General features: G+C 40.0%; 1 protein-coding gene across 1 annotated transcript; it reads right to left on the reverse strand.

Moving 5' to 3' along the window:
* Positions 1-1783: 1783 nt before the first annotated feature.
* SLC25A17 (solute carrier family 25 member 17) lies at positions 1784-23834 on the reverse strand. The gene is made up of 9 exons (XM_032996849.2): positions 23701-23834; positions 18688-18748; positions 17545-17611; positions 14699-14850; positions 12111-12227; positions 11262-11407; positions 9232-9327; positions 3653-3735; positions 1784-3170 (listed from the first exon to the last, which is right to left on the reverse strand). Exons 1-9 carry the CDS (start codon positions 23830-23832, stop codon positions 3023-3025), a joined length of 1002 nt encoding a protein of 333 aa, XP_032852740.2. The 5' UTR covers positions 23833-23834; the 3' UTR covers positions 1784-3022.
* Positions 23835-25998: the final 2164 nt, after the last annotated feature.

Consider the following 25998-nt stretch of genomic DNA (forward strand, 5'->3'; position numbering starts at 1 on the left):
AAATTGAGCAGAGAGCAGCATTATCCATGATGGAACTTGGCTAAAATAAACGACAGCAGCACAGAGATCTCTCAGAAGAGAGAACGTGTCTGCTTTTCACTTCAAGATGAAAATATTTCCTGTTAAGTTCTCTAGAAGCGAACTGACACAATTTTTTTGGCTGGAACATGCAGTTTCATCCTGACCACGCAGTGGAAATGCAGTGCACTGGCAACTGTAATCCCAGACTCGAGGCTTTCATTGCAAGTACTTCTTTGTAGAGCTTCTTGTGCCACACCACCTCATGCTCTTGTCTCCATCTCTAGCTTCAAATGCCAAAACCACATTGATTAGGAATCGCTTTTGTCTAAATGGTATGTTTTGTGCTGTTTGTGACAGCAATGTGTCATTAGTTCTCCTACAACTGTTATTTTTCATTGAAATGATCTAACTACAGAGCCAGATTAGCCAAATAATGTCTTTACAATGCTTCCTGAAGGTACACATTTGCTTGTGAGGGGGACATCAATAATAATTTATGTAACTGTATTTTAAAATAGAGTAAAATTTCTGTATTTTCGTTTTATTTCTGAACAGTATTTATCTACCCTGAGTCACTTAGAACTTTAGTACCAAGATTAGAAATGCTGCCTTTCATAGTTTGATCCAATAAATTATGCTTTTTTAATCTCAAAGATACTCACATATGCCTTTGAAGCTTGAAATAATTTTAGCAATTCTAACAGAAATGTCATCATCTGTTCAAACCACGCCTGAGAAAACTTAGGCAGAGGAACCACCTGTAACATGAAGGTTTGCCTGCTGATTGAACAAATGACTGAACAATTCCTCAACCATCTCTAGTTTCGCTCAGTCACATGAGGTTAAGTAGTCTTTCAGTGAATTCAGTCTAATGTCTAAATCAATACTGCAAAATGTAGGAGCAAAAAATGTTTAGAATAGCATAGGCACATCACTAAAAGGAGACTGAAGATGCTCCCAGCTTCAACAGCTTTTGTTTTCATCCCTTTATGAAACTTTCATTTTAACAACTGGTCAGCCGAGCCAAGTAGAGAGTTTAGTGCAAAATGTTTACTCCGGGTTTAATGGTAACACATGCACAGCCAAGGCCACCAGCACTCTTCTCTACACAGTTGATCTGTATGCAGCTTTTTTGCAAAAATTAGATACTTCTTTATCCCTATGAAACCACACTGGCTGGTAGGCATGTATTTTTTGGCTAGATAGCAAGCAAGCAAGCATTTCCTTTCTTCTGACAAGTATAGCAACTAGAAAAATATTTCTGCATTTGTAGGAATTGTTCCTTCATGCCACAGCCCAGAAAAATCTGAGACACTGAACTAAAGCTTCTAGCAGCCACGCAGATTTCAGCCAAAGTGGCATGAGAACCACTTTGCATTTGCATAAAGCCAACAGCCTCTCAGCTTCCCCACAATTATTCTGACAGCAGGAATTTCAAAGTGAGGCAGCTTATCAAAAGCCATACTACTGATTAAGAATTTCCTATTAAAAATACCAAAAAGACAGCAGACTATCTTTCCACAGGATCACTTATTCCAGTCAGAAGATTATTTTCACTGAAATTCTCAGAATGTTTCTTTTCCAGTGGTGAGATCTATAAGTCTTTCATTAAATGTCATGTCATCTATCAGAATATAATTACAACTCATTATGTTTTTTCATTCTTAGTTGTCATATGTAAATCAAAATTGGACTGAAAAGCATCCAGCATTGAATTAAGAGCATTTTTCTTGTATACTCCCCATACTCTTAAAAGAAGCAGTCAGTGTAAAGGTTTTTATTCTTGTTCAAAAGACAGCATTATCTGCAGAATTGCATTCCCATTTCATACTCAGAATCAACTCTATTGAGACTTAAAAAAGGATGTCATTTAGCAATTCAGTAACATATTTCCTGCAGCACTTAATTCTTCTCCTAGACATTCCTGGTATTAAACTACCATGGAATTTCTCAATACTTCAAATATAAAACTGTTCTTCAGAACAATCCTGCTGCAAACTTAATGATGGACACAGTAGGATTTATTTGGATTTTATGCCTAGCACTACTGAACAAAAATATGCAAAAAGAACATATACACTTACATTAACTGGGACAACAGTTATGACCTTTACGCTTTATGGTCAGGAAAGCGTCTGGGAAGATCAGTGGAAAAATAGTTAAAGCACATTTCTGAGAGGGCATACCACTTCTGAAGCATAGGGTAGTGCTCCCTGTCTGCATGAGAAGCATGAATTCACATATTCTCACAAGGAATGGGGTTACAGAACTTCATGTATTTCTGTGTAGCAAGTCCATTTTCTTGAAGCAGTCTGAGCTACTCAGCTTGAAAAAACAAGAGGTTATGCTCCTCCTATCTAGCCAGTATCTGCATTCAAAATTTTCAAGATTCAAAACAGGTGGACTCAAAAAGGCAGAGTGCCTACTCACAGGTAATGTACGCTCTAGCAGTTCAGAAATCTCACCACCAGGCAATATCCTATCACTCTGTGCCACAAACATACTTGAAGTTAAAAGAAAGCTAGGTCAAAAATTATGTTCTTTATGAATTATTTTAACAAACCAAATATGAAGTGACATAAACACAAGTCAAGAAAAATAACATGACACCAGACCCACCAGCTGCTGACAGAAGATAAAAATAGAAGAATAGTTGAGGATGATTGGAGGAAAATCAAGAAAGCATAGTGAGAGATACTCATTCTTGCCAAGAAAGTCAACTAAATTATATAGTAGTTACAATTTCATATCAAGTGCTTAAATGAGGTCTCTGTTTTGTTTCTTAACACAGTGAGTCCACAGAAAAGCAGGGAATGGGCTAATCCCTGAATTCATGGCAACAGGTCCTATAGAGTGTATTCCAAATTTCTCCAAATAATGGAGATGAAGGTGGCTAAAAAGAAAGAGAAATAGAGAAAGTGAGGACCCTTTGTTACCCAGCCTGGTCTCTGAAATAGAATGTGTTTTCTAGACCCCATAATCTTTGGCATAGGTTCCTTTTTCAATGTCTGCGTGAATGCTTTAATCCCATGACTGTGAAGGTTGCAGCAGTCAGCTTCTCATACACTAGAAACATAAGAGCAGCAGTAAGGACTGTTTGCAGAAGCTTTGCTTCAAGGCCTTTGTAGAGTCCCATTAATCCAAAACGCCTAAGGAGGAAAAAAAAAAAACAAAAAAAAAAAAAAAAAAAGAAAACAAGTGTGAATAGCCTTCTATAAGTAATTCAGTACATTACAAAGAATTAATACCATAAGTTAACGACAACTGTAAGAATCTTAAATTCATTCTTGATCTCGAGTGTCAGCTATGTTGAATAATATTTTAAAGAGAAAAAATTTGCAGAAAGTTAAGTCTTTTGTGCAAGAAACTTGCTTATTTTTAAGATAAGAGGTGAATGAATTGGTATCCATAGATATCCTTGATATTGCTTACTGTACAAGTATTTAAGAGAATTTCGTTCTGTGTACTTATTCTGCAATACATTAGAAAAAACAGGCTGCCTCAAAAGGCAACTTTAAGGGAGACAAAACAAAACAAGTCAGATCCAGCAACATTTTCAACATATTAGTAATACTCAAGTCTTCTATGTCATGTTAAACAAAAAAAAAAAAAAAAAAAATGGAAAGCTCACCTCACTCTCTGTTGAAGAAGGTAAAGAACATTTCTAAGACTGCCTAGTGTTCGGTTCTCTGGGTTCAACCTGTGGCGTCCAAACTGAAAAAAAAAAAACATTTTGTTTTACTATTTCCCCATGGTGCTAGTCAGAGAACTCAACATGTGTAGAATGTAGAGAGCCTATCTTAAACCTCTTTTAACATTTTTCAGGTTATATTAGTAATCAGTGAAGAACTGAGGCCAAAGCTCAAACAACTGAATTTTACACACAGCAAACATTAAAATAATATATGCTACAATAATATGTTTTGGTTTTAAGATGGATTCGAAGAAAGTGTCACAGATGCCCATATTTGCCCTCTTTCAGTTGCTCTGGAGGAAACAGTTTTCAAGATCTGAAAAGCATAATTTGCAGAGCCTTAGTAGGGATACGACATTCAAAGCAAGTTTTTTCTGGCTTGCTCAGCTTCCATTTAACAAAGATTCAAAGCCAGTGCAAACCATTATTACACTGAGATTGCATAGTTGAGCCCCAAATTTATCTACCCAGCAATGGTCATGGAGCAAAACAATTACATGTGAACTGCTGTGGAAGAATTCAAAATTGTTTGATCCATCTACCTAGCCTAAATAAGACTTCTCTTTTACTCACTGCATTTGCTTATTCCCAGCCTGTTTTTCAGCAGGCATGCTGCTGTAATTTCATGTCTCAGAGTTAAAACAGCAATTTCAACAACTCCTTTTCTAGCATTCATTGATACTCTTATCTGATACAGATCAACAGTACTGTTAGCAAGCTGTAACTATGAATTATTAATATGCAAGGGTTGCCACACTTGTATTTATAACAACATGGACAAACAGCTTTTGAAGCCTGAATTATGGTTCTGTGCTAAGAAAGGTGAACTGGAGCAACTGCCTGTGGACAAGCTTCTCCCAGAACTTACTCTGGCACCTGCTACTTCTTAGGCATAAGAAATTACCACTGACAGTAGATAGAGTATGCAAACAGATTTAGGCAGCTCAGAAATTACAGGAAAATACCAAGATGACACAGGTCCCTTTGCTAAATGTCTTAAGAACTCAGATGGAAACAGCAGTAACAGAACCCTATTGGAAATTTTATTAGCCAAATACATATTCACAATCCACAATCTTCTCATCAGCAACTAACTCATTTGATACTGATAAATCAATGTTAAGGATTATTGTCGAAGACTCAGACACACCCCAAAAAAATTGTTAATTAGGTTCCAAGTTGCAATGCCAGTCACTGCCCAAATTACTCATAGGCTTCCACACTACACCAAAATTAGGTGCTTCCTTCTCCTCTTTTCTCCACAATCGGACCACTTTCATACTGCAAACAAAGGTCATCAAAGGGGGAAAAAAAAAGTTCATTTCTCCCTAGGACGCCAATACTTCACTGATTGCTGCAGCAGATTTTCCAAATGGACTAGCATTCTCCACACTAGAGGAAATAGGCTTGAGTTTTAAAGATAACTTTTTCACCCAGGATCATTAACAGCATTAACAGTATTGCTATTTCTCCAGAGGCCATTTATCCAGTGTTTACCAACACACAGGCTAAAGAACAGTTTCACTGCATAATGAGTAACATCAGTACCATGTATTTTTAATGGCTGAAAAGGAGGCAGACATACTAAATGGCAAGGCTGGAAGCTGCTTACCACTATCAGTTACAAAGGGTAACTGTTCATTATGTCGAAGCAAGAAGAGTGCTTTGCCAAAAAACTGAAAGGAAAGGTGTGGAGACTTCATTACAAAGAACCCTAATAACTTTCAAACAATAGTAAGTTTCTAAAAGTTTAAGACTGAAGAGTCTGGTACTTCTACTTTGATGACAGAACTTAACTATGATGTATAAGTTTCTATGAATTATATCAAACATGTACTAGCTTGTGTGTAAATCTGCTAAAATTGTTTCCAAAACCTCAGAACTATACAAAGTATACTTCAAGCAGAAAGTTATTTCTGAAAATACTAAACCTTTATTCATAACTTATTTTTAACATCACTCAGTGTGAGTGACAAAAACTTCATCAAATAGAACAATGCTAGCTTTAGATCAGAAGACACATTAAGACGTAGTGCAAGTTTGAACTAGGCAGCGCAGGTATCGCAGATGCATCTTCCTGCTGTTCTCACCAGAAGCGTGCAGGGCTTCTGGTTATTACTTCTTTCACAGAGCAAGGGAAAATAAGTCATCCGTAGTGACTGCAGAACTAAACATAGGGTCCTTCTATTCCCCATCATCATGGGAGAGGATTGATTGGCACTGAGAAGAAGCACATAGACCACTTTATTTCACAGCGGGCCACTGTGAGAAAAATCCCATTGCCACTGCAGAAAGGCAACTCATCACTGCTCAGGCAAGCCAGAGGTGAACTAGTTGACTTCAGCTAAGGTGAGCAGTAAGCAGGAGCTGTTTAGCACATCAAACTGGCAGCACAACGTCCCAGAGCTGCCCCTTTTTTTAAAGAATGACACTGTCAACAAGAGACAGAAGAATTTTGCTCAGAAAGCCAAAAGGAGACAGTTGAAACGTGAAGTAATAGTCACAAGACTGTAACCATTTCTATAGCAACCATGGAAAGGAACGAGAGTTGAAGCTGTTATATTGATGTAGCTCCATGAAAACTGCACTGCTGTGCAATGCCAAGGCTAAAATAGAGCACTCCAACTTTCCTTCCAGTTCTCCTTCACATTAGCAGAAAACGCATCACAAATTAGAAAGACTGATGTTGGGTGCTGGTTTTGGCTGGGATAGAGTTAATTTTCTTCACTGCAGCTAGCATGGGGCTGTGCTCTGGATTTGTGTTGATAACACAGGGATGTTTTAGTTACAGCTGAGCAGCACTTACACAGAGCCAAGGCCTCTTCTGCCTCTCACACCACCCCACCAGCACGGAGGCCCGGGGGGTGCACAAGAAGTTCGGAGGGGACACAGCTGGGACAGCTGACCCCAACGGACCAAAGGGATATTCCATAGCATAAGACATCATGCTCAGCATATACAGTTGGGGGAAGAAGAAGGAAGGGGGGGACATTTGGAGTTATGGCATTTGCCTTCCCAAGTCACCGTTACACCTGATGGAGCCCAGCTGTCCTGGGGATGGCTGAGCACCTGCCTGCCGATGGGAAGTGGTGAATGAATTCCTTGTTTTGCTTTGCTTGCATGCACAGCTTTTGCTTTACCTATTAAATCATCTTTACCTCAATCCAAGCGTTTTCTCACTTTTACCCTTCTGATTCTCCACCCCATCCCACCTGGGGAGAGCAAGCAAGAGGCTGTGTGGGGCTCAGTTGCTGGCTGGGGTTAAACCATGATGTGTCGCAACTGTTCCAACCAAAGCTGTATTTGCTCAAATGGTTTTCTGTATCTGTCACTTCAGTAATAGAAGTCAGTGCTGCTAGTTTAACTCCTGAAATGTGTCCAGGCTGTTAAAACAGGGTAAGACAATGAATGAAGGCACGAGCTCAGCTGATCAAGCTATAAAAACTTCAGAAAAGATGACTGCTGACACAACAAGGCAGATGCCATTCTGTGCATTATTAGGGTGGTGAAGTAGAAAGCCACACAGAAACAGAAGTTCTGTCTACTGTATTTTCAGGGTAGCAGCAACCACACAGTAAATATATTCAAGTCCTGTTGGTTTGAAATATAGCATGCAAACTGTCTTTTTACAGGCTACCAAAAATCAAAAGACATTTAGTCCACTCTAATTAGAGAGAAGAAAAACTAAAATAATTATAAAACTTGGATGAAAATCACTTTTTCCAGATGAACAATTATACTAAGTTTGTGCACGTGGCAGAGGTTTTTGGCAGAAGGGGAAGGGGCTACAGTGGTGGCCCCCTGTGAGGAGCTTCCTGAAGCTCCCCCGTCTCTAAGTTGGACCCACCTCTGGCCAAGGCTGAGCCAATTAGCAACTGTGGCTGCACCTCTGCGATAATGTATTTAAGAAGGGGAACCTGAGAGCAGTGGGACTTGTGAGGAGGAGTTACAAGGATAGGACACCTATGCAAACACCGAGGTCAGTGGAAGAAAGGAGGAGGAAGGGGGAAGGTGTACTGGTGCACACATTCCACCCCCTGCCACCCGTGGAGGTCCACAGTGGAGCAGATCCTGAAGCCTGTGGAGGAGCCCCTGAGAGGGGAACCATTCTGGAGCAGGGGAAGAATGCAAGGAGTGTCTTGTCCCCGCCCTGCAGAGAAAGAAGCAGCAGGGCTGACCGCACCCTGTATTCCCTGCCCTCTGCACTGCTGGGAGGGAGGAGGTAGAGAAATCAGGAGCAGAGATGAGAACAGGAAAAAGGGGCAGATGGGTGGAAGGTGTTTTTAAAATGTGGTAATGCTTCTCACTGTTCTACTCTGTCTGTTAAGTAGTGTTGTTGTTAGTGTTCGAATTAAACTGATGTTCTTTTTTTCTTCCCCTAATAATTCTGTCTGTTGTCCCTTGACCATAATGGGTGAGTCCTTATCTCAATTCCCAATCTTTTTACTTTATTTTCTCCTTCCCATTCCCAAGGTGGAAGGGGTGAGTGAATGCCTGAGTGGTGCTCAGTTGCCCTCTGGGCTCAAACCACAACAACAACTAACAATAAAAAGCCCCTATTAGACAAGTCTGAAAAGTGATTATCCTTAGCATGGAAGGCTCACATTCAATAATTCAACTAATTCTCCAAATTTATACAAGGTTTAGAACACATATAACGGCTCTACCATACACGGAGGTTAGGGTTTCTCCTTACCTAGGAAAATAACACTATATTTCATGTGGAAACATTTATTAATATTTAACTCTTACAAAAATAATCAAGAAACAACTTACAAAAATAGATTAAAAAGCACAGAAATTAAAGTACAGTATGCTTGCTTAGCTGTGGTCAGGTTTCTTCTCTGCCCCCCATATCCTCATCTTTGCCTTATTTCGATATTAGAACAACATTGGTACATACTGAAGGTAGCAGCATTATCCAACATACAAACTGCAAGCAAGAAAAAATGCAAGTGTTTCCATTACCACTACAAGCAGTATACAGGGCCAGGCAAGTGGTTAAAGATACTATTTATGAGGGAGCTCAGCTTCCCCCGATGAATCACATTCTGGCTACCAACAAGGTCAGGCCATCATCCGAATAAAATGAAACCTAGGAATAGAGTTTTTTTTGGATTACCCTAGGTCATCTGGAAACAGACTGGGTTTAGAGGATTTAATTTTAACTTCCCACTTGACACATTTTCTATTTATATTCCAAAAAGTAAATCTACATTTTTATAGTGCCTTAAAGCAGTATGGTGCATCAGCTTTTATGAGATACTATCATTGCATTATGTCATCAATCCTACCAGCTACTCGAAACAAATGTGCACCAGTAATACCCAAGTTCTATCAGAATGTGTCCAGGATCATAGGAGAGAGGCATCATTATCAGTGACCTGCACTGTGCAAAAGGAGCTCCCGAAAAGATGTGTTCCTTAACACAAAGAAAAACACATCATATGAACAAGGCTTACATCATTCAGAACAAATCAGAGGCAATTACCCTGAAATGAAACACTATTACTTACCCGCAGAATTGACTGTACTGTCTGCAGAGGGTAAGTGAGGGTGGTGGCAACTGCTTTGGCTATCGCACCAATGACAAAAGCATCCAAAGATGTGAGCTGTTCAACAGATAAAGAACATTACTTCCACATAGTAGCAAAACAGCCAGTTACCCATATGTGTTTGGGGATCCTATACTGGTACCATCCACCAGGTCATCTAAGTATCTTTGGCATAAAGATTTCATGAAGGGTCTGGGTCTTCTCATTTTAAAGAGATACAGTTCAACCAACTTACTTTCCCACAAACTAAAGTTTATTTGTAACTTCTACCTGCTCACAAGCTTTTGCATTTCTCACTACAAGTAGGTTACTAAAGCACAGTGGAGATAAAGCCATACAACTAGACTGATTCAAAGCACCAAGGGCAGACAAAAGATAGGGAAGTAGCATTTAAACATACCATCAGTCAATAAGCATTTCAGCTTTTGCAACATCTAAACTAAAAAGTCACATGACACTTGTGAAAAGGTGACAGTGACAGACCCCTTGAACATAACTCTATAATCCTGAGACGTACTCACTACGTTATCAGGCAAAATTTTAGCCTTGGTAACACAGGCTAAAAATCACAACCCCTGTTCGTTAAGAACACCTGCTGGAAGCCCATCCTCACCTCCAAAGCCCACGATGTTTCACGATGCACAAATACACTGTTATAGCCTAAGCTGATTACAGTGCATCTCGGTCTAGCAGTGTGAATTAATCACTGAAAATAAGTAGGTGCCCATATCAAAACATGCTCCAAATTTGCAAAAGATGCTGATTGCAATCAGAAATATGCACACACATGCACATCTTAAAAGTGTCAATCTGATATACTTAAAACAATCAGGAAAAGATCAAATAGGAGGAAAAATGTTATCCAAAATAAAAATTACCATTCTTGGGGGGGGGGGGGGGGGGGGGGAAATTCCCTGTCCACTAATCATGGACAAAACATGCCTTAATTTAAGTTAGAACTAAGAAATTTAAAATAAACACAAGAAATAAATATAGCAATTAGCCAACACGCAAATAACAATGCAGAGGGAGGCTCAGCTCATCACTGAAAAAAAATGTATTGTCTATAATGTAACTGGATAGATCCATCAGGCACAGAGTGCTACAGCTGCAGTATTGACTAAATATGGTAGAAAACCCCAGGCCTCATTTATGATGCAAAATCTCATGTAAAAATAATTTCACTGTCTTGAGGAAAAACAAGATGGCTTTGTAACATATTGATACAATCTAACATTTTAATGCAGACAAATGCATTATAAAGTCACAGATGAACAGCAAAGCACTGCAGCTTAAACATATATGTTATGACATTATCCTAGAATGTCACACAAACGCTTTTCAATTTGCTAGAACATGAAAGGAACATGAGTTCATGTGAGATCCTGTATCTGATACAGAGGAAAAAAAAAAGAATAAAAAGAAGGGGACTATAAAGCAGGGACAGAAAAACAATTCTGCTTCTATTCAGAGAATCAGGGAGGTAGGGATGCAATGCTATGTTCAATTCTAGTGTCCATCCTTGGAAAAAGGATACTGAATAATTGAGGACTTCAGGATAAAAGTGTTATTAAAATGACATGGTCCAGAAAAATCTGTGATAATTCAAAGTCTCAATATACTAGCTTTACTGGAAAAAGGACTGAGGTGACTTCAAAACAGTCTGTACATCGTTATAAAACAGGTATTAAAATTGAAACCTCTACTTTAAATCAAGACCTGTGAACAAATCTAAACAAATGTGGACAAGAGGTAATTTTAATTTTTACAGGAAGAGAAATTAATCACAGGAATATCTTCCCTAGGGACATGAAAGATTCATGTCTCACTTCACGATGATGGATCTTTTTTAGAAGATACACTAACTAAAAAAACCCCTCAAAAACACAAGAACCAAACCCAAACCTACATTTCTGAATTTGCTCAAGTAACACATGTCAAAGAACCTGTCTTACAACAGAGCATGACACTTGGCCTCAAAACATACTCACTTGCAGCTGCTTTTTCAAAAGCTTCCGTTTAAAGCCTTCGTAAAACATGAACTGTATGGCAGGATTGAAGACCAGCAGCAAAGAGGGGAAAGTACCATTCCATAAAGCTAAGACTCCTTCATCTCGTATTATCTGATGAAAAGCATCTGAGAAGGAAGTTGGAAAAAAAAAAAAAAAAGAATCATTAAAATTTTTAGTACAAAATTCTGACTGTAGAAGATAAGTTACACTTAAAGCCTAATAGTCAAAATGTATAGAAATCCACTGCAGTCTTTGATGTGAATTTATTGTCCATTCTAATCTGGAAGTTAAAAAGGAGGTTCTTGCTCACATCACCGTTAACAGAAATGGTCACATCTACACAAACACCCCACATTCTTTTTTAGTACAAGCACAGCATCAACATTCAGGTCTTCTAAACCTTATTGAAAATGAAAACAATATTTATTTACTTATTTATTTTTAAAAGGAAGACAGCCTGAACATGTGGGTGATTAAGAGATTAACGTGAGTGAAGTTTAACTTGCAGATTGTCTGTCTATGCTCAGACTCTCAGCTACCATCTCACTGGGCTCACTACTACTCCAGTATTTGTATGATAAGATACCCACCTTTGCAAAAGGTATTTTAGTTACAGGTGTGCACGCTACAAACTCTTAATTACCATCAGAAATGGGCAAGTCCAGTTTCCTGTAAAACTCAAAGACTGCAAAGTGATAGGGAAGTAGGGAAGCATAGAGATTCCATGGTGAAATTGGTTACATTAATAAAAGTCTTCAAACTTCAGAGTCCCTGATATATTTAATTTAATGAACTTCTCTTTGGTTGAAGACTATAACAAGTACTTACCTATTATGCCTTTATAATTGGTTGGTACAATGTCTTCATTTCTAAATTTTGCTCCCTGCAGCTTCAGACGTGTGTTCACTACCCAAAGGGGAGTGGTCAAGAGTACATTCACTACACCTATGGCAAAACACAGCACAAAGAAAATTAACAAGAACCAGAAGATGATTTCAAATGTTTTCTTATCCCCTATTACCTTGATTCACACGCTACTGAAGTTACTGGTAGGAAGAGGGGAAAAAAAAAAATTAACATAGCATATGGCAAAAGTAAACTGGTAATTTGTAATGAGCTACCTCAGGTATCCCCCCAACATCCCCACCATGAATTAGTTGTTAGCAGACTGCATGCAGTTGGAAGGTATTTCTGCTACTCCTCCCCAAAACTGGAAAAAAAAAAAAAAAGCCAAAACAAACAACCATGAACAAAAAAAAAAAAAAAAAAAAAAAAAAACCAAAAACCAAACAATCACCCCCAGCCCAAACAACAAAACACAACAAATATGAACATGTTGAAGGAATCTCAAGTGAACTTGTTATTTTGCTGCATACTACACCACACTGGAGCACAAGATACTCTACTCTTTCATGCCCTACTTCACTCCATGACAACTTGCTGCCTGCCTACTTTCAGAAAGAAACACAGAGTGATAAGGTTAGAAGGATTATTTTACAAGGAGAGATCAAAACAGATGAATGCATCCAGCTTGATTACCAGAAGAGAGCTTCTAAACTGCCAAAAGAATGAGAATATCTAGCTTCTAAATTCACTAAGTACACTTAAGGTCAAAAACACAGGATTCTGAAAATATTTTAAGTAAGGCTTAAAAGTGGCAAGAGATTAGAGAGTAACAAACTCGAACGGCAAAGCTTGAAAGTTGAGTATCAGAAATTAGGATATGGGAAGAGGAATAGGTATGCATACATAAGGCTGCAACAAAGAGGTATTGCAAAATACAGTTCTAAACTAAGAGGGAGAAGGATTAAGTGACTTCTGCAATCACCCAGTACAGGTGTTGCCTGTTCAGTAAGGACCCAGAGAATTACTCTGAAGTAACTATGTAAAAACAAGCTTCTGATCTTTCCCATTAATATTTCTGCATCACAGAAATTAGCAATTGCTTCTACATCAGTTGTTTTGGCAGGACTCTGAGTGACAGACTGAATTATTCAGTTATATTGAGATGGACACACTATATCACTAGCAAGAACATTAAATCTGAAAAAGGTGAAACTTTACTACCTATGTCGTGCCTGTTTGCTCGTTTTCTTTCCCTTTAAGAGAATTCAGAAAAGCAGATTATAAACATAACTGTATTTCAGTATCTTTCATAAGGACTACAGTCACCTCTCAAATTAAGTTTTGAGCAAAATCAAGTGCTAGAAAAGGCAAACAACATTAATCTCTCTCAACTAAAATCAGTGTGATTACATTAAGGAGCAACAGGTTAGAGGACAGTCTAGTTGTATTTTTTCACTCAGACTCAGTTAAAGGAAAAGTCATAAAACTTTCTTTTCCAGACTGTAAAGTATTTATTTTTTAATGCATTTCTCCAATCTGTATTTGCTATCAGCAGTAGGAATGAGACAGGTAAGAAGAATTAGTAAACACATTAAGTGGAATTTTTAAATTTACACCAGATATTATTCCATTATAAGGATATAAACTACTGAAACTGAGAAGAGCTAGCCATTTAACTGATAAACTGTTACCCTTGTTATCCTGTTGCCTTTGATCTAGAATGTAATTATATGGAATTTGACCCCACTGATAAAGCCAACTTAAGAATTTCCTTCCTTCCCCCCCAACTATTCAACCATTCATTGTGCCTACACTGAAAGTACAAGAAAATAGCAAAAAGTAAACAAAAAGCCTTTCTCTACCTACCCCACTTCCACACCCCAAAAAAAGTCACAGGACTTTTTTGCAGGTTTTTTTAAAAATCAGCTTGTTTCAATGTGGTTGCATAAGCAATTGTTCCTGCAGAATATTACTGGCAAACACAAGCACAGAGGGGTTATTTTTCACATTGGATTATTTAGAAAATCCAGTAATGTCATCATCCCTTCAAAGAAGTCACTGTAGCATCCACATGAGAGGAAGGGATGAAAAAAAACATATAGTCCCACTGGATCTGCATGTATCTAGGGACTTACTGTCAGTTTCAGGTGACAACCCAAAAACAAGTCTGAAAACAGACACCCAAATGCTTACATTAAAAACTCTTACTTACCATAATTGGAAATATTTCAAAATTGACATATATCTTTTCCTCTGAAAAAAAAAAAAATCACCTCTCCCTGCCACTTGTCTTCAAGACCTAAGTGATGATTCTTCGATACCATGGTAAACACATCAGACACAAATAAAATACTAGACCACAACAGCACTGTGCTTTGCACCAGAATTCACAACAGGAACAGTTTATGCACAGAAGAGCAGAGCTGTACAACGAAGCAGGTCTGCATATAGTGGGAGGTGTAAGCACTCCATGTAACCTCCAGTGGACTTCATAATGAAAAGCATTAGGTAGAATACACTAAAAAAAAATTTTAAAATCTCAATTTCATCAAAAATGTATTAAGTATTACCTGCAACAACCCCAAGAACCAAGTCTTTTCCAGTGGTTGAATGCTGACCTTTGACCCAGAGAGCTTTAAGACTATTAAATGTATAAAAGTAAACAAAATTGGAGCAGCAAAGGCTGGAGATAACAGGGAACCATCCTCGATATGGTGCCAACCTAACAGAGAGGAAAAAATCATGGTAAGGATCAGCAAAGTATTTATGTGATCTGGTTGATTTCACATGTTGGTGCAGGGTCCCAGAGATACAATACTGTAACCTACATACAGTACTAACTAGATACATCTTAATAATTAATGGTAACAAACCATACTAAAATCCTGACTGTAGCATAAAAAAAAAAAAAAAAAGCACTTATATTTATAAATTATAGTGACCAGGTATAATTCTATTGAAAAGGAGCTGCAGAGGTACAATATATTTATAGTGGGAAGCCTGGGGCTCACTCACTCCAAAAGTGAGTATTGCCACCATATTTGCTCTCTACCAAGAGCCAGCAATGAACTACAAACATCCAGGGGATGAATATATATTTGAAGTATATATGTTAGCATACAGACTGATACAGTCTGTTCAAACCATATAGTAAAATATACTAAGCCATGAGAAGAATTCTCATCTTTGTTGAGAAACAGTTGTCAGTCCAATACAAAAGATAGTACTCCAGTAAAGGGATGCTCACATCTCCAAGGAAACAAAGCAATGATTAACATAGCTAAAAAAAAAAAAAGAGAACTATTCCTTCAATACAAAATTAAAAAAAAACTAGACTGAGAAAGAAAAAAAAAAAAAAAAGTATGTCCAGATTCTCAAATAAAATTTAAAAATGGAAGACTAGTTACTGAAATTTATATACTCCACCAAAGAGAGTTTTCCAAAGGATACAACTTAAGACATGAGATATGCAGGTGGGAGGAATTTCTAATAAATACCTTGCCATAAAGTCTAGAGCAAATCAGTCAGGTGAGTGAGAAAAAGGCATTACCTACTTAAATTTAACTAGATTAATCACAGATGAAAAACTGAATACCCCCTTATGATTCACAGCTATCTTATTGTTTATGTGTTGTGAGTAATTATCATTGTGTATCATCCGAATCTATCTTGATTAATAAATGATTTCAAAACAGCTGACTAACACAGCTCCCTTCTCTGACAGGCAGGATGAGCCTGTAAAACAGGGACACCTCAGCAGCTGCCCTACATCCCCCAGCATGTTCTACAATACATTAAAAAAATATAATGATACACACCTTCACTGAAGCTGCACAGGACAGGTAGAGAACTGGTATCATGTTCCAAACATAAGAAATCTCCTCAACAACTAGCAGGAATCACGGAGGCTCTTTAGTATTCATTAAATATTGGGAATACACAGAATACAAGAATCCCCAAGAAGGAGACCATAAGATGCAAGGCCAGTAAAATGCAGCATCTGACTGTTCTTATGATGTAAATGATAGTTTTTCATCTCAGACACATCAAGAGCTTCTCCCTCCCATGTAGTTTGGAATATACGACATTACTAAGACTGTTTCTGAAGTTACAGGGTTAGCTGCTAACCATACAGTCACAATTACAAATTAACCACCTATACAGTTAGTTATGACTAGAATTAAAACAATTTTTGCATCACCTATCTCTTACGTGCTGGATAAGAAAGTACAGAGAAGAAAGCAAAGCTGTTTGATAACCTTCTACAGAAAGTCCATTAGCTAAACCTATTTGCTTTATCTAGATGAGAAAAGCAGTCTCACAAAAGTGTAATATGAGACAACAATCTACAAACTAACGTGAACAAAATGTTCATGATCTCTCATCACATTTCAGATTTGTTGTTGTTTGCATTTTTTTTTATTATTCCAGACAAGTCTCTAAAACTATCATCATTGCTTAGCCAGGCCTTCCCAATACTTTTGGAAGAAACAATGTTCCCCTCTTGCCAGAATTACCCATTTTTCTGTTTCGCAGGAACAGCAGGATGACCACTTTTGAAGTCTCTCCACTTTCTATTTTTTCCCTTTTTTTTTTTTTTTAAACTGAAGTTTATTTGCCACACTCGTGTCAAAAGTAATGATGGGATGTGAACAAAAGGGATCACCAACTGCCTGACAAGTATTCATGCATACAACTGCCAACTGCTCAAGTTCAAAGGTGGCAAAACATTGGCCAAGCTAAACTTCTGTCAACTTCAAATGTTCTGGAAGTTCTGGTCTACCAAAGAGTTCCAGGGATTCACTTAGGAAAATACCTGTAATGAGGACACACGTATAACTGTTTTTCCCAACCAGCTCAGCTCAGATTGTGTGGCAAATACTAAAGCACAGCATTGCTGAAAGATAACTGCTTTTAGATAGATCTTGAATCTTACCAGCATAAAGTCACTTGTGTACTTCCACATGCTTAGGAGGAAAAAAAGACTTCCAGCTGGGAAACATGTTCCAATTCTACTGTTGAAAAGTGGCTCAGCTGCTTAAGAGTTTCATCTTGGTTATGAGAAATGGACACACCCAATAATCCAGGCAGAAGCAGCTGGTTTATCAGGTACAGGAAGGTACGTTTGTGTACAAACCTGCATTTCTGAGGAGGCACAGATACTTCGCTAATGGGGGCACAGTTACATCACTGAACAGATCGATTGCATAAGGTGCTCAAGGAAGTTAATCCCAACTAGCTAAAGATGAACACATACGATTATGCAAGTCATACCACACTTATATGGAGACATTTTAGTTCAAAGTAAGAATTTGTCCACACAGATACAGGCTAACCATTCTGCTTTAAAAGCAAATTCAAATTAGTTTTAGAGCTTGACTACATGAAGACAAGCAGAAAATTAGTATCTACTCACAGGCCTTCTTCTTTAATTATTTCCAACAGGACTGCTGGTGTTGTCTTAGACTTCCGCTTCTCATCAACTGGAAAACAGAAGAATCAAACTTTTTAAATTATTCTGATTTTTAGCATTCACTTTCCAGACCTTTTCATTCCTATTCTGAACATACTCTAGAAAAGCACGTTTATTCTTCCTCATAAAGGACAGACATTCACTATTTCTGCAGCAATTCCAGAAAACATCTCCTTATTTTCATTTGCTAGGTAAGGCTACTTCCTTTTCTTATTCCTCCCCAGACTAGCAGGTTCTGTTGTGCACCAGAGTATCTGCAGCTACCAAGTCCTAACCTGACAGTTGTGACACAAATTGAAGGTAATTTTCCCCTTAGGTAAGAGACTAGAATTGGGCCTGCCTAACTGCTCTCAAAATTGTTCCTTGGACTCCAGACCAGCACCACTAGCTGAGCAACCTCTTACAGTTAATCTGCAGACAGCGAAACCTTAGCAAAACACTGTCCCTTCCTACACTGAAAGCTGCTCAACAGCGATACGGTGTTCATTTCTCAGCCACATATTTCTGACAACCTGGCTGATGATCTCCCTCTAGTTCTGAACAGAACTTTAGTCACAGCACTAAAACGCATGACAATTCTGTGACTTTTGATTAGAAGATAGAGCGTTAGAACAACAAAATTTATACCCAGATACATATTTTGTAAATACTGGATGTTCCTACTCCCAGTTCTAACCCTGACTTTTCACTTTAAACCATTACCTGGAGTAATTCTAGGTTAGTTTTTCATTATATTGCCCCTGTGTTTTGTAGTGTTCTCAGCAGCCAAAAGCAGTAACACACAAATGTAATCCTGTGTAACCTCACATCTTTATTTTTCTTTTTGGTCTTAGATAACCATTTAAAAGCCATGTCTGGCCACAGATCACACAGCCTTTTCACCCAATTAAAAGGTTGCCCAATACTTTCAAAAGGGAGAATTACCTTCAGCTGGAAGATTGATGTTAGTGATTAAATGGTGTTAGTGTTACACAGGTAAGATTCCTGTTCATGCAAGATAGGTCCCCCTACAACCACCCGTAGAAGTGTCCAAGCCAAGATGAACAGAAACACCACCGTACAAAGAAACTAGAGTTTGACACTTACCCTGAAGTCTAAGCCTAGCTGTATCCAAAGGAAAAAATACAGTCATTGCAGTCATACTGCCCTGAAAAACAAAATAAACTGGCTATATAGTGTATCAGTTGCTTGTACAGATGCCTGCCAGACTCTGTGTAGCCCTTCACTTCTCACCCAGAAACTCCATAAATAACAATGTCTATTTTACATGGGTTTTGGTCCCATGTTTACAAACTACTTTTTTTCACTTGTATTAGATCAAGCTAAAATGAAAACCATTAGAAGCTTTGTGCCCAAAGAGGAAGTTGTTGAAGTCTGAAAGCAGATAAAGTGGGCATCAGAAGACATAAATATATCACACTTTCTCTATCTCCCATTAGTTTCACTACACAATTTCTAGTTAAAAAGAACAAACCAAACCAAAAAACACCCACAAAACCCAATGATGACTATCACACAAGCAACCGTTGTGCTACAATAACATTGTTTTGACTTAAGAAAAAAATAACCCAGAAACTTTTGTTCATTAAAAAACTGATAGTACAGGTTTTTCAAGACTTAGTCTAGCACTGTACTAAATTCCAATTAAGGCAATAAAGATCTGCCTACCAAGACATCCCATAGCATGAATTACATATGATGAATTAAATCATGACCTACATGTCACCAGGTTCCCTTCTTGTGAATCCAGCACTCTCCTCACTTCCTGTGCAATCCAACCATTAAAGCCTTAAATGGAAAAGCCAGCAGCCACTCTCCTTTACAGGAAGGTTAAATACAGTATTTGCAAATGTCCTTATCGAGCAGCTGTTCTCTCTCTTTCCACCTAGTTATTTGATATCTAACTCAAAGACCCTGGCTTGGTGTAAACCTGATAACACTCTGCCATATTGTTAAATACATTAAGTGGCTGCTAAAGCTGTGGTACTCTTACGTTAGTAGGCATGCAAACTGTTTAAACGGTGGGAAGGTCACAAGTCACACAAGCATGGTGTTTAAAGCAAAGTCTGACTTGAACTTTTCTAGGGCAATGTCATGCCATACATTTAAGCGAGCTTTGCCTCTGGAAACACTTCAGCTCCTGAGCAGGCTGCTTGGACCTTTCTCTACAATCAGCAACAGAGGATTATTTTTCAGGTGGTGGTTCCTCACTAAGACAACTCTTGGTTGAAGTCTTAACAAGACTTAAGTTTCTCTAGTTTTCATAACACCAGGTAGCAGATGAAACGAAACACTTGGCCATAATTACTTGGTTATTTTAACCCATTTAGTTTGGGCTTTAGCCAAAAGGGTTGGTTCTCCTCTCCCAGGTACTTCTGTGTCTGCTCATCCTCGGTACCTACTGTGTGTACACAGTGGCACAGTGAGTAGGATTAATGAACCCCTCTGACTGAAAATTTACAAAAAATATATTTCAGTTAGAAGGCTAGTGCCAGCACAAAAAGAAGTACCAAAAAGAGCCAAAATATACCTCCTAGTGACTGCTGCATTACAGCAACTCTGAAGCCAACCTCAAAACACAGTTAGACACATCCATGCACAAAACAACCACAAGACTGAACAGTCATTACAAGTTCCAGCTTTCCCCTGCTCACCTGATCCTGCTTCTGTCCTCCCAAAGTGAGAATTATCCTGAATTCTACTCTCAATGCTATCCACCATACAGCAACACAGACACTTGAACTCAAAATCAGAAAAAAAACCACCCTGAAATAGTTGGGGTACTGGCACACAGGACAAATGGGTGGACACAAGGTACAGAACAGAATATTCTGTATATAAACCTACAACGACCTAGTCCAACTGCATGACCACTTCAGGGCTGGCTAAAAGTTAAAGCATATTATTAAGGGCATTGTCCTAATGCCTCTTAAACGCTGACAGGGATGGGGCATCAACCACCTCTCTAGAAAGCTTGTTCCAGTATCTGACCACCCTCTCAGTAAAGAAATGCTTCCTAATGTCCAGGCTAAACCTGCCCTGGCGCAGCTTTGGACCATTCCCAACACAATAAGACTTACAGGCTCAAACTGGCTTAAAACATATGTAAAGCTATAGCTCAACAGAATGCCACGAGGTACCTCAGTTGATCTAATTGTAATTAATCAAGTAATTTGTACCCTCTCCCCTCCTTTTGCTAAACTGAGGGAAATAAACTCAGAAAACCAGTTACTTTCCTCCTGAGTTTATAAACGGAACAACTCAACTATATGGCAAGGAGACTGATGGAAGCATCATATGGAGGAGACAGGATTTCATGGCTAGAAGTAAGGGAAAGGAGAGGGATGAGCCAGACCAGCCCTTTGGCCAGCAACAAAACCCCCTGAGGTGGGCTCAGATTCCTTACTGAATTGCACTTGAGAGCAGCAGGGAAAGTAACTCGTATTACTGATTGCAGGAAACGTAGGACCCTGTACTGCTGAAAGGGTGAGGCTTCACTCTCTGCCTTCCCACCACCTCCTGGCCAGAACTGAATCTCGGCAGCTCACCAAGTCAAGTCATGCTATCACTGCAATAATCACTACGACAGGTATAAACTGGCTTAAGCGATCCCAGCTCTTGGTCAACTGTGTCTGCATCCCTGCCTCCTCTGTTCTAGGGGCATAACTTTGGGGGCACTTACATGATGATGCAGACAAGGAAACCAACCTGGCTGGAAAATAACTTTTTCCACTGGGCTGCTTCTTCAGTCCGATCAGTTCCCTGATCAACCGCAGCACCATCTAAACAACTGTGCAGTAGCCAAGAGGTGGCAGCAAGTGGCCAGAACAAATGGCCGGAGGTGACTGCAGCCAAGGAGAGGCATGCAGGACCACAGCCTAAAGTTTGGTTTTCTAAAAAATAGTAATGATTGAAAATTTAAAATATAACAAATAATTACGTTGTCAGCCACCATTCAAAGTCAAACAAAGCAGCTTGACTACTGCCATAATACTGCTATGGTAGTCTCATTCCTACAGCTTTTGTAACCAGAAAGTCACTTTATACAGCTATATGCAGAGTTAAAGAATACTTATGTAATTCAATTAAAGTTCACAGGAAATCAAGCACTGATTTTTTTTGCTGCTCCCAAAACTATTCATTTATCTCAGGTTTGACCAGGTAGCCTAGAAGATTTACAAACTTTCACTATATTAGCACAGAAACAAAAATTACCAACTTGTCATCTGACATGTTCTTCTGACTCATTACATCAGCACAGGTATGTGGATTGGTTGTTTTTTTCTTTTTAATTCTTTCATCACATCTGCACATGAGCACACTTCGTAATAATTTAAACAAATGGTGAGAGTATCAGAACAGCTGGTACCCATGTCAAAAATCTTGCCAAAATGTATATGCTACAAGCAGCAGACAGAAATTGCTAGATCAATGAGTGCATATTTACTATAACAAAAAAAATATCAATGTTTCCAGCATAAGGCAGTAAGAAAGAAGTCAAAAAAAAGAAAAAATTATTGCTCCTGAGCTTTAAATTGGATATGAACATTAGTGACAGCAAGTAGAATTCACAACGGTACAAAAGTGTCCAACAGCTCCAAAAAGTTTTGTCTTCCTTCATACCAACATCACTGCTGAGATACAAGCATCTTCAAATACAACAGGAAATTTCTATTAACTTAATTAACACTACCAAGGGACCTGAGACACCGTTTCTTTACAAGTTTTAAGTTTATGGTTAGATTTCTAAGTTCAGTTCATACCACAACTTTGTTCAGGAGCACAGCTTGATTATAGTGACCTGTATGTGAGAGTGAGAAGCTAACAGTGACGGCTAGAAAATATGACCAACTTCTGTACAAGACTGCAAAAGGAGAGCAAGCAGTATTTCAATAACAAGGTAATTTGAGAGTTTCATTTCCTGACAGTGAAAAAAAATCCTCATTGCCTTTGATGCTTTAAATAAGCAGAATTAAAACACTGTAAAGAGCAAAAAATAATCCCGCATTTATTTACAATAAAGACAAAACACTCTTTAAAGTCATGTTTTCCTTTTAGAATAAGCCTTTATTGTTCAATAACACTTAGTGACTTTCATCCTGTAGAAGACATTATGAGTTCTTTTAAGAACTCAAATTAGAAGAAGTCTTGCCAGAACAGTAGATCAGCAATTGCTAAAATATACATTTAGGTGTTCTTGCCAGTCTGGAATAATCTAAGAGTAAAGCTGCATCAGATTGCATGAAAACCACCAGTATGCCCAATCCAACGTGCTATATCGCGCTAAAATTCTTAATGTGTTGGAAATACAAGGCAGATTTGCTATTTACAGAGCTAGCACTCATTTATTCATAGGCTGGGCATACTAGGAAATCTACAGAAACTAAACACTACTTTTTGATTTACCAGTATCGTATGAAAAATTTACTTCAAGAACCTATACAAACCTCCTCTAGCTGCACTGCACTTGCTTTATGTTTTAACACCTAGGAATTGCCTCACCCTTTGGAGTATTTATGAGACAATCGCAGAATGCAGACGCACTGTACAGCTCTTACGTTACGCGGCTGAAGCGCAGTCCCTCTCCACCTTAACTTCTGGAAGGCTTAAGTTTTCACAGTTAATTTGATGCCCAACTTCAGGTGCTTCCGCGCTCACTTTCTAAGGGAGCACCCCTGCCGCTCCTCTCGGGCTCAGAAGAACCTCCAGCTGCCCAGGACGAGAGACAGCCCCGAGGTTTATCCAACCCCACACCCAAAACCAGTGACAAGCAGAGGAGGGCTTTGCTCGCACGGGCTGGACTCGGTGCCAGGGTGCCCTCGCCCCAGACCCTCCTCCTGGGCCTGTGAAGGGCTGCGGCACGACCACCCCCGGGTGGCTCCTCCGACCCACAGCCGGGTAACCCCATCCCTGCAGGGCCCTCCCGCCTCCACCCACCCAGGCCGCCCCCCCCTCAGCCAAAGACAGACTTCAGGCGATCCCGCGGCCTCCTCAGAACCGGCGCGGTTGCTCCGCCCGCCCCCTCGGACCCGTCACGGCCAACGGCCGCCGCCGCCGAGACCCCCCCAACCCCCCCCACCCGGCAGCCCGCTCGCTCACCACCGCCCCGGAGACGGCGTGCACCAGGCTCTCGTAAGAGGCGATGGAAGACATCGCCGCGGCTGCCGCCGGCCGCCCCGCCGCCGCCCCGGTGAGATCCGGGATCCCGGCGGCCGCCCCTCCCCGCGCCATGGCGCCCTGCCGCCCGCCCCTCACGTGGCGCCTCGGCTCCCCCCCCGCCCCGCCCGCCGCATGCGCGCGGCCGCGCCTCAGCCGGTGAGGGGAGGTGAGGGGAGGTGAGGGGGGGGAGTCGGCAGCGGCTGCGGCCCACGGCGGGAGCGGGGCGGTCACGCAGCCACGCACCCACGGGAAGGGGTGGGGCGACAGCTCGGGAGGAGCGGCAGGCGGGGAATTTTAACACCGAGCTGTAGGAGAGCCAACCGGGGGAGAAGCGTGTCACTAGAAGCGCTAGGCACCGGAGAGCAGATAAGTGCTTTTTACAGATCTGGTGTCGTACGTCAGGTTTTTGCTCTAGACCAAGTAGACCTTACCTCGTGGAAGCTTAGAATGATTTCCGTGGCCTTGAGGAAAATACAGAATTAGGGTAGATGCTGGGAATACTGAGAAAATCCATTGTTCCTTCCTCTCAAACTACAATATCTTTTCTCTCCACCACCAGTTTCCCTTTCCCAGACGTTTAACATAAGCATCTAATTATGAAGAAGAAACAATATTTAACTTACCTTTCTGTTTCTACTCCATTCCTTCTTCCAGAAGTCCAGTATCTTTAAAACAACACTTTTTCAAGCTGATCATTTCTTCTCATTCCACGTGGACCAATCACGCCTGTTACTTTTTCCCCAGAATCTTGTTTGCTCCCTTTCCTGGTCTGTAAATCCTTACTCCTCCTTTGCCTACATGGTTGAGAGACTGCCCAGTGCCTGCAGCCAGAGCACCCCGTTATGAACAAAAGCATCTCCAGGCTTGCCGATCCCTTTGCTGGCTAGGGATGGGATGAGAATTGCCACAAAAACAGGACTAGGCACGGGTAGCTGGCCAAAGGACAGGGTAGCCACAGCTCACAGCAATTAGTTAGGGCACACAGTTGCAAGACTATTAAATACACAGTTTCGAAAATAAAAATCCTAGCAGCCTCCTCTTAGCCTTTTATGTAGAATAGGGTCTGCAAGGTAGGAAGGAGCTGAGGAAATGAAATGAGGTTGGACATGCCACAGTTCATAAAATCACTTGGGATGGTACCCGTGTCTGTTCCTATCCTGTTCTTTTCCCCCATTCTCATATCATATACTGGTTTCCAGATAGCTTCAAGGTTTTGCCTGTGCTAACAATCCTTTCCCTCTTCTCAGCCTCACTTATACTTCATAAAAAATGGTAATTAAAGACAAGAATGAATATTCTCCTTAGCTTTGTATCGTGTTACTCCTGGGGTCTTTTTTTTCTATTGTTGCTCCATCATCTTTCATTCTTTCTTTCTGGACAGAAAAAAACCCATCATAATTTGTTCTTCATCCACAACTCTCCAGCTGCCTATTTATTGCTTGAGCAGCAAGAGCTCCTAGCTCTTACACCTGTGGTAGCAATTATCATGCCATCCAATTAGCACATTGCACACTCCCCAAGAGTTTCATTACCACACAGCCAGATAAGCCATTTCCTTTTGGGAAGGCATTCCTTCACCAAGTGGTCTAATAACAGACCCCTGTCTATTTAGCCTCCTGTGAGGAAAATCCCGTGATTTTATGTGAGGGAGGGGGGCTATAAGGAACAAAGGTTACTCTGCCTAAGGCAAGCATATCAGTTTGAGAAAAACATTCTCCCAGTGCAGTGTTCCAATATCTCTGTGCCCTGTTAGATGCAGACACCAACCTAAGAGGGCACAACTGTCAATTCTTTTATGCAAGGCTGATACCACTGGTAGTCTCAATATTTTTATTTTTTTAAATAAGATCCCGTGTGATGGATGCACCCACTCTGATTGAGTGAACAGTACTTTGCTTCAGGCATCACTGATAAGTAGGTCTGACTGAAATCAGCCCTGCAGTGCAAACACTGAGAGCTATGCTAGGCCATATCTTCTCAGGAACTAAGGAATTCAGGCCATGTCTTTTCAGGAGCTAAATTACTAGCCTGAGCTGGGACTAGACAAAACTGAACCTGCTACAACTGTACATACACCAAAAAGGGGTCTGACTACAAGTCAATCACTTTATGCTATAAATACCTGTAGCCCACTGAGCTCTCCTGTCACTGCTTGGCGATAATCTCCCCCTTGAGCAGGGATGCCTCTCAAGGTTACTCCTTGAGGTTGAGAGACCCCCTTACCCAGCATCTGATATT

Source organism: Tyto alba, unplaced genomic scaffold (assembly GCF_018691265.1).
Source record: "Tyto alba isolate M040663 unplaced genomic scaffold, T.alba_DEE_v4.0 Super-Scaffold_2, whole genome shotgun sequence".
Classification (NCBI taxonomy): domain Eukaryota; kingdom Metazoa; phylum Chordata; class Aves; order Strigiformes; family Tytonidae; genus Tyto; species Tyto alba.

Coding starts and splice junctions, on each gene's coding strand:
- SLC25A17 (XM_032996849.2), bottom strand. CDS start 23,832: ATGGCGCGGGGAGGGGCGGCCGCCGGGATCCCGGATCTCACCGGGGCG. Junction 11,408..12,110: donor CAATTATAAAGGCATAATAG/GTAAGTACTTGT, acceptor CTTCCTTCTCAG/ATGCTTTTCATCAGATAATA. Junction 3,736..9,231: donor CAGTACAGTCAATTCTGCGG/GTAAGTAATAGT, acceptor TTTTTTTTTCAG/TTTGGACGCCACAGGTTGAA.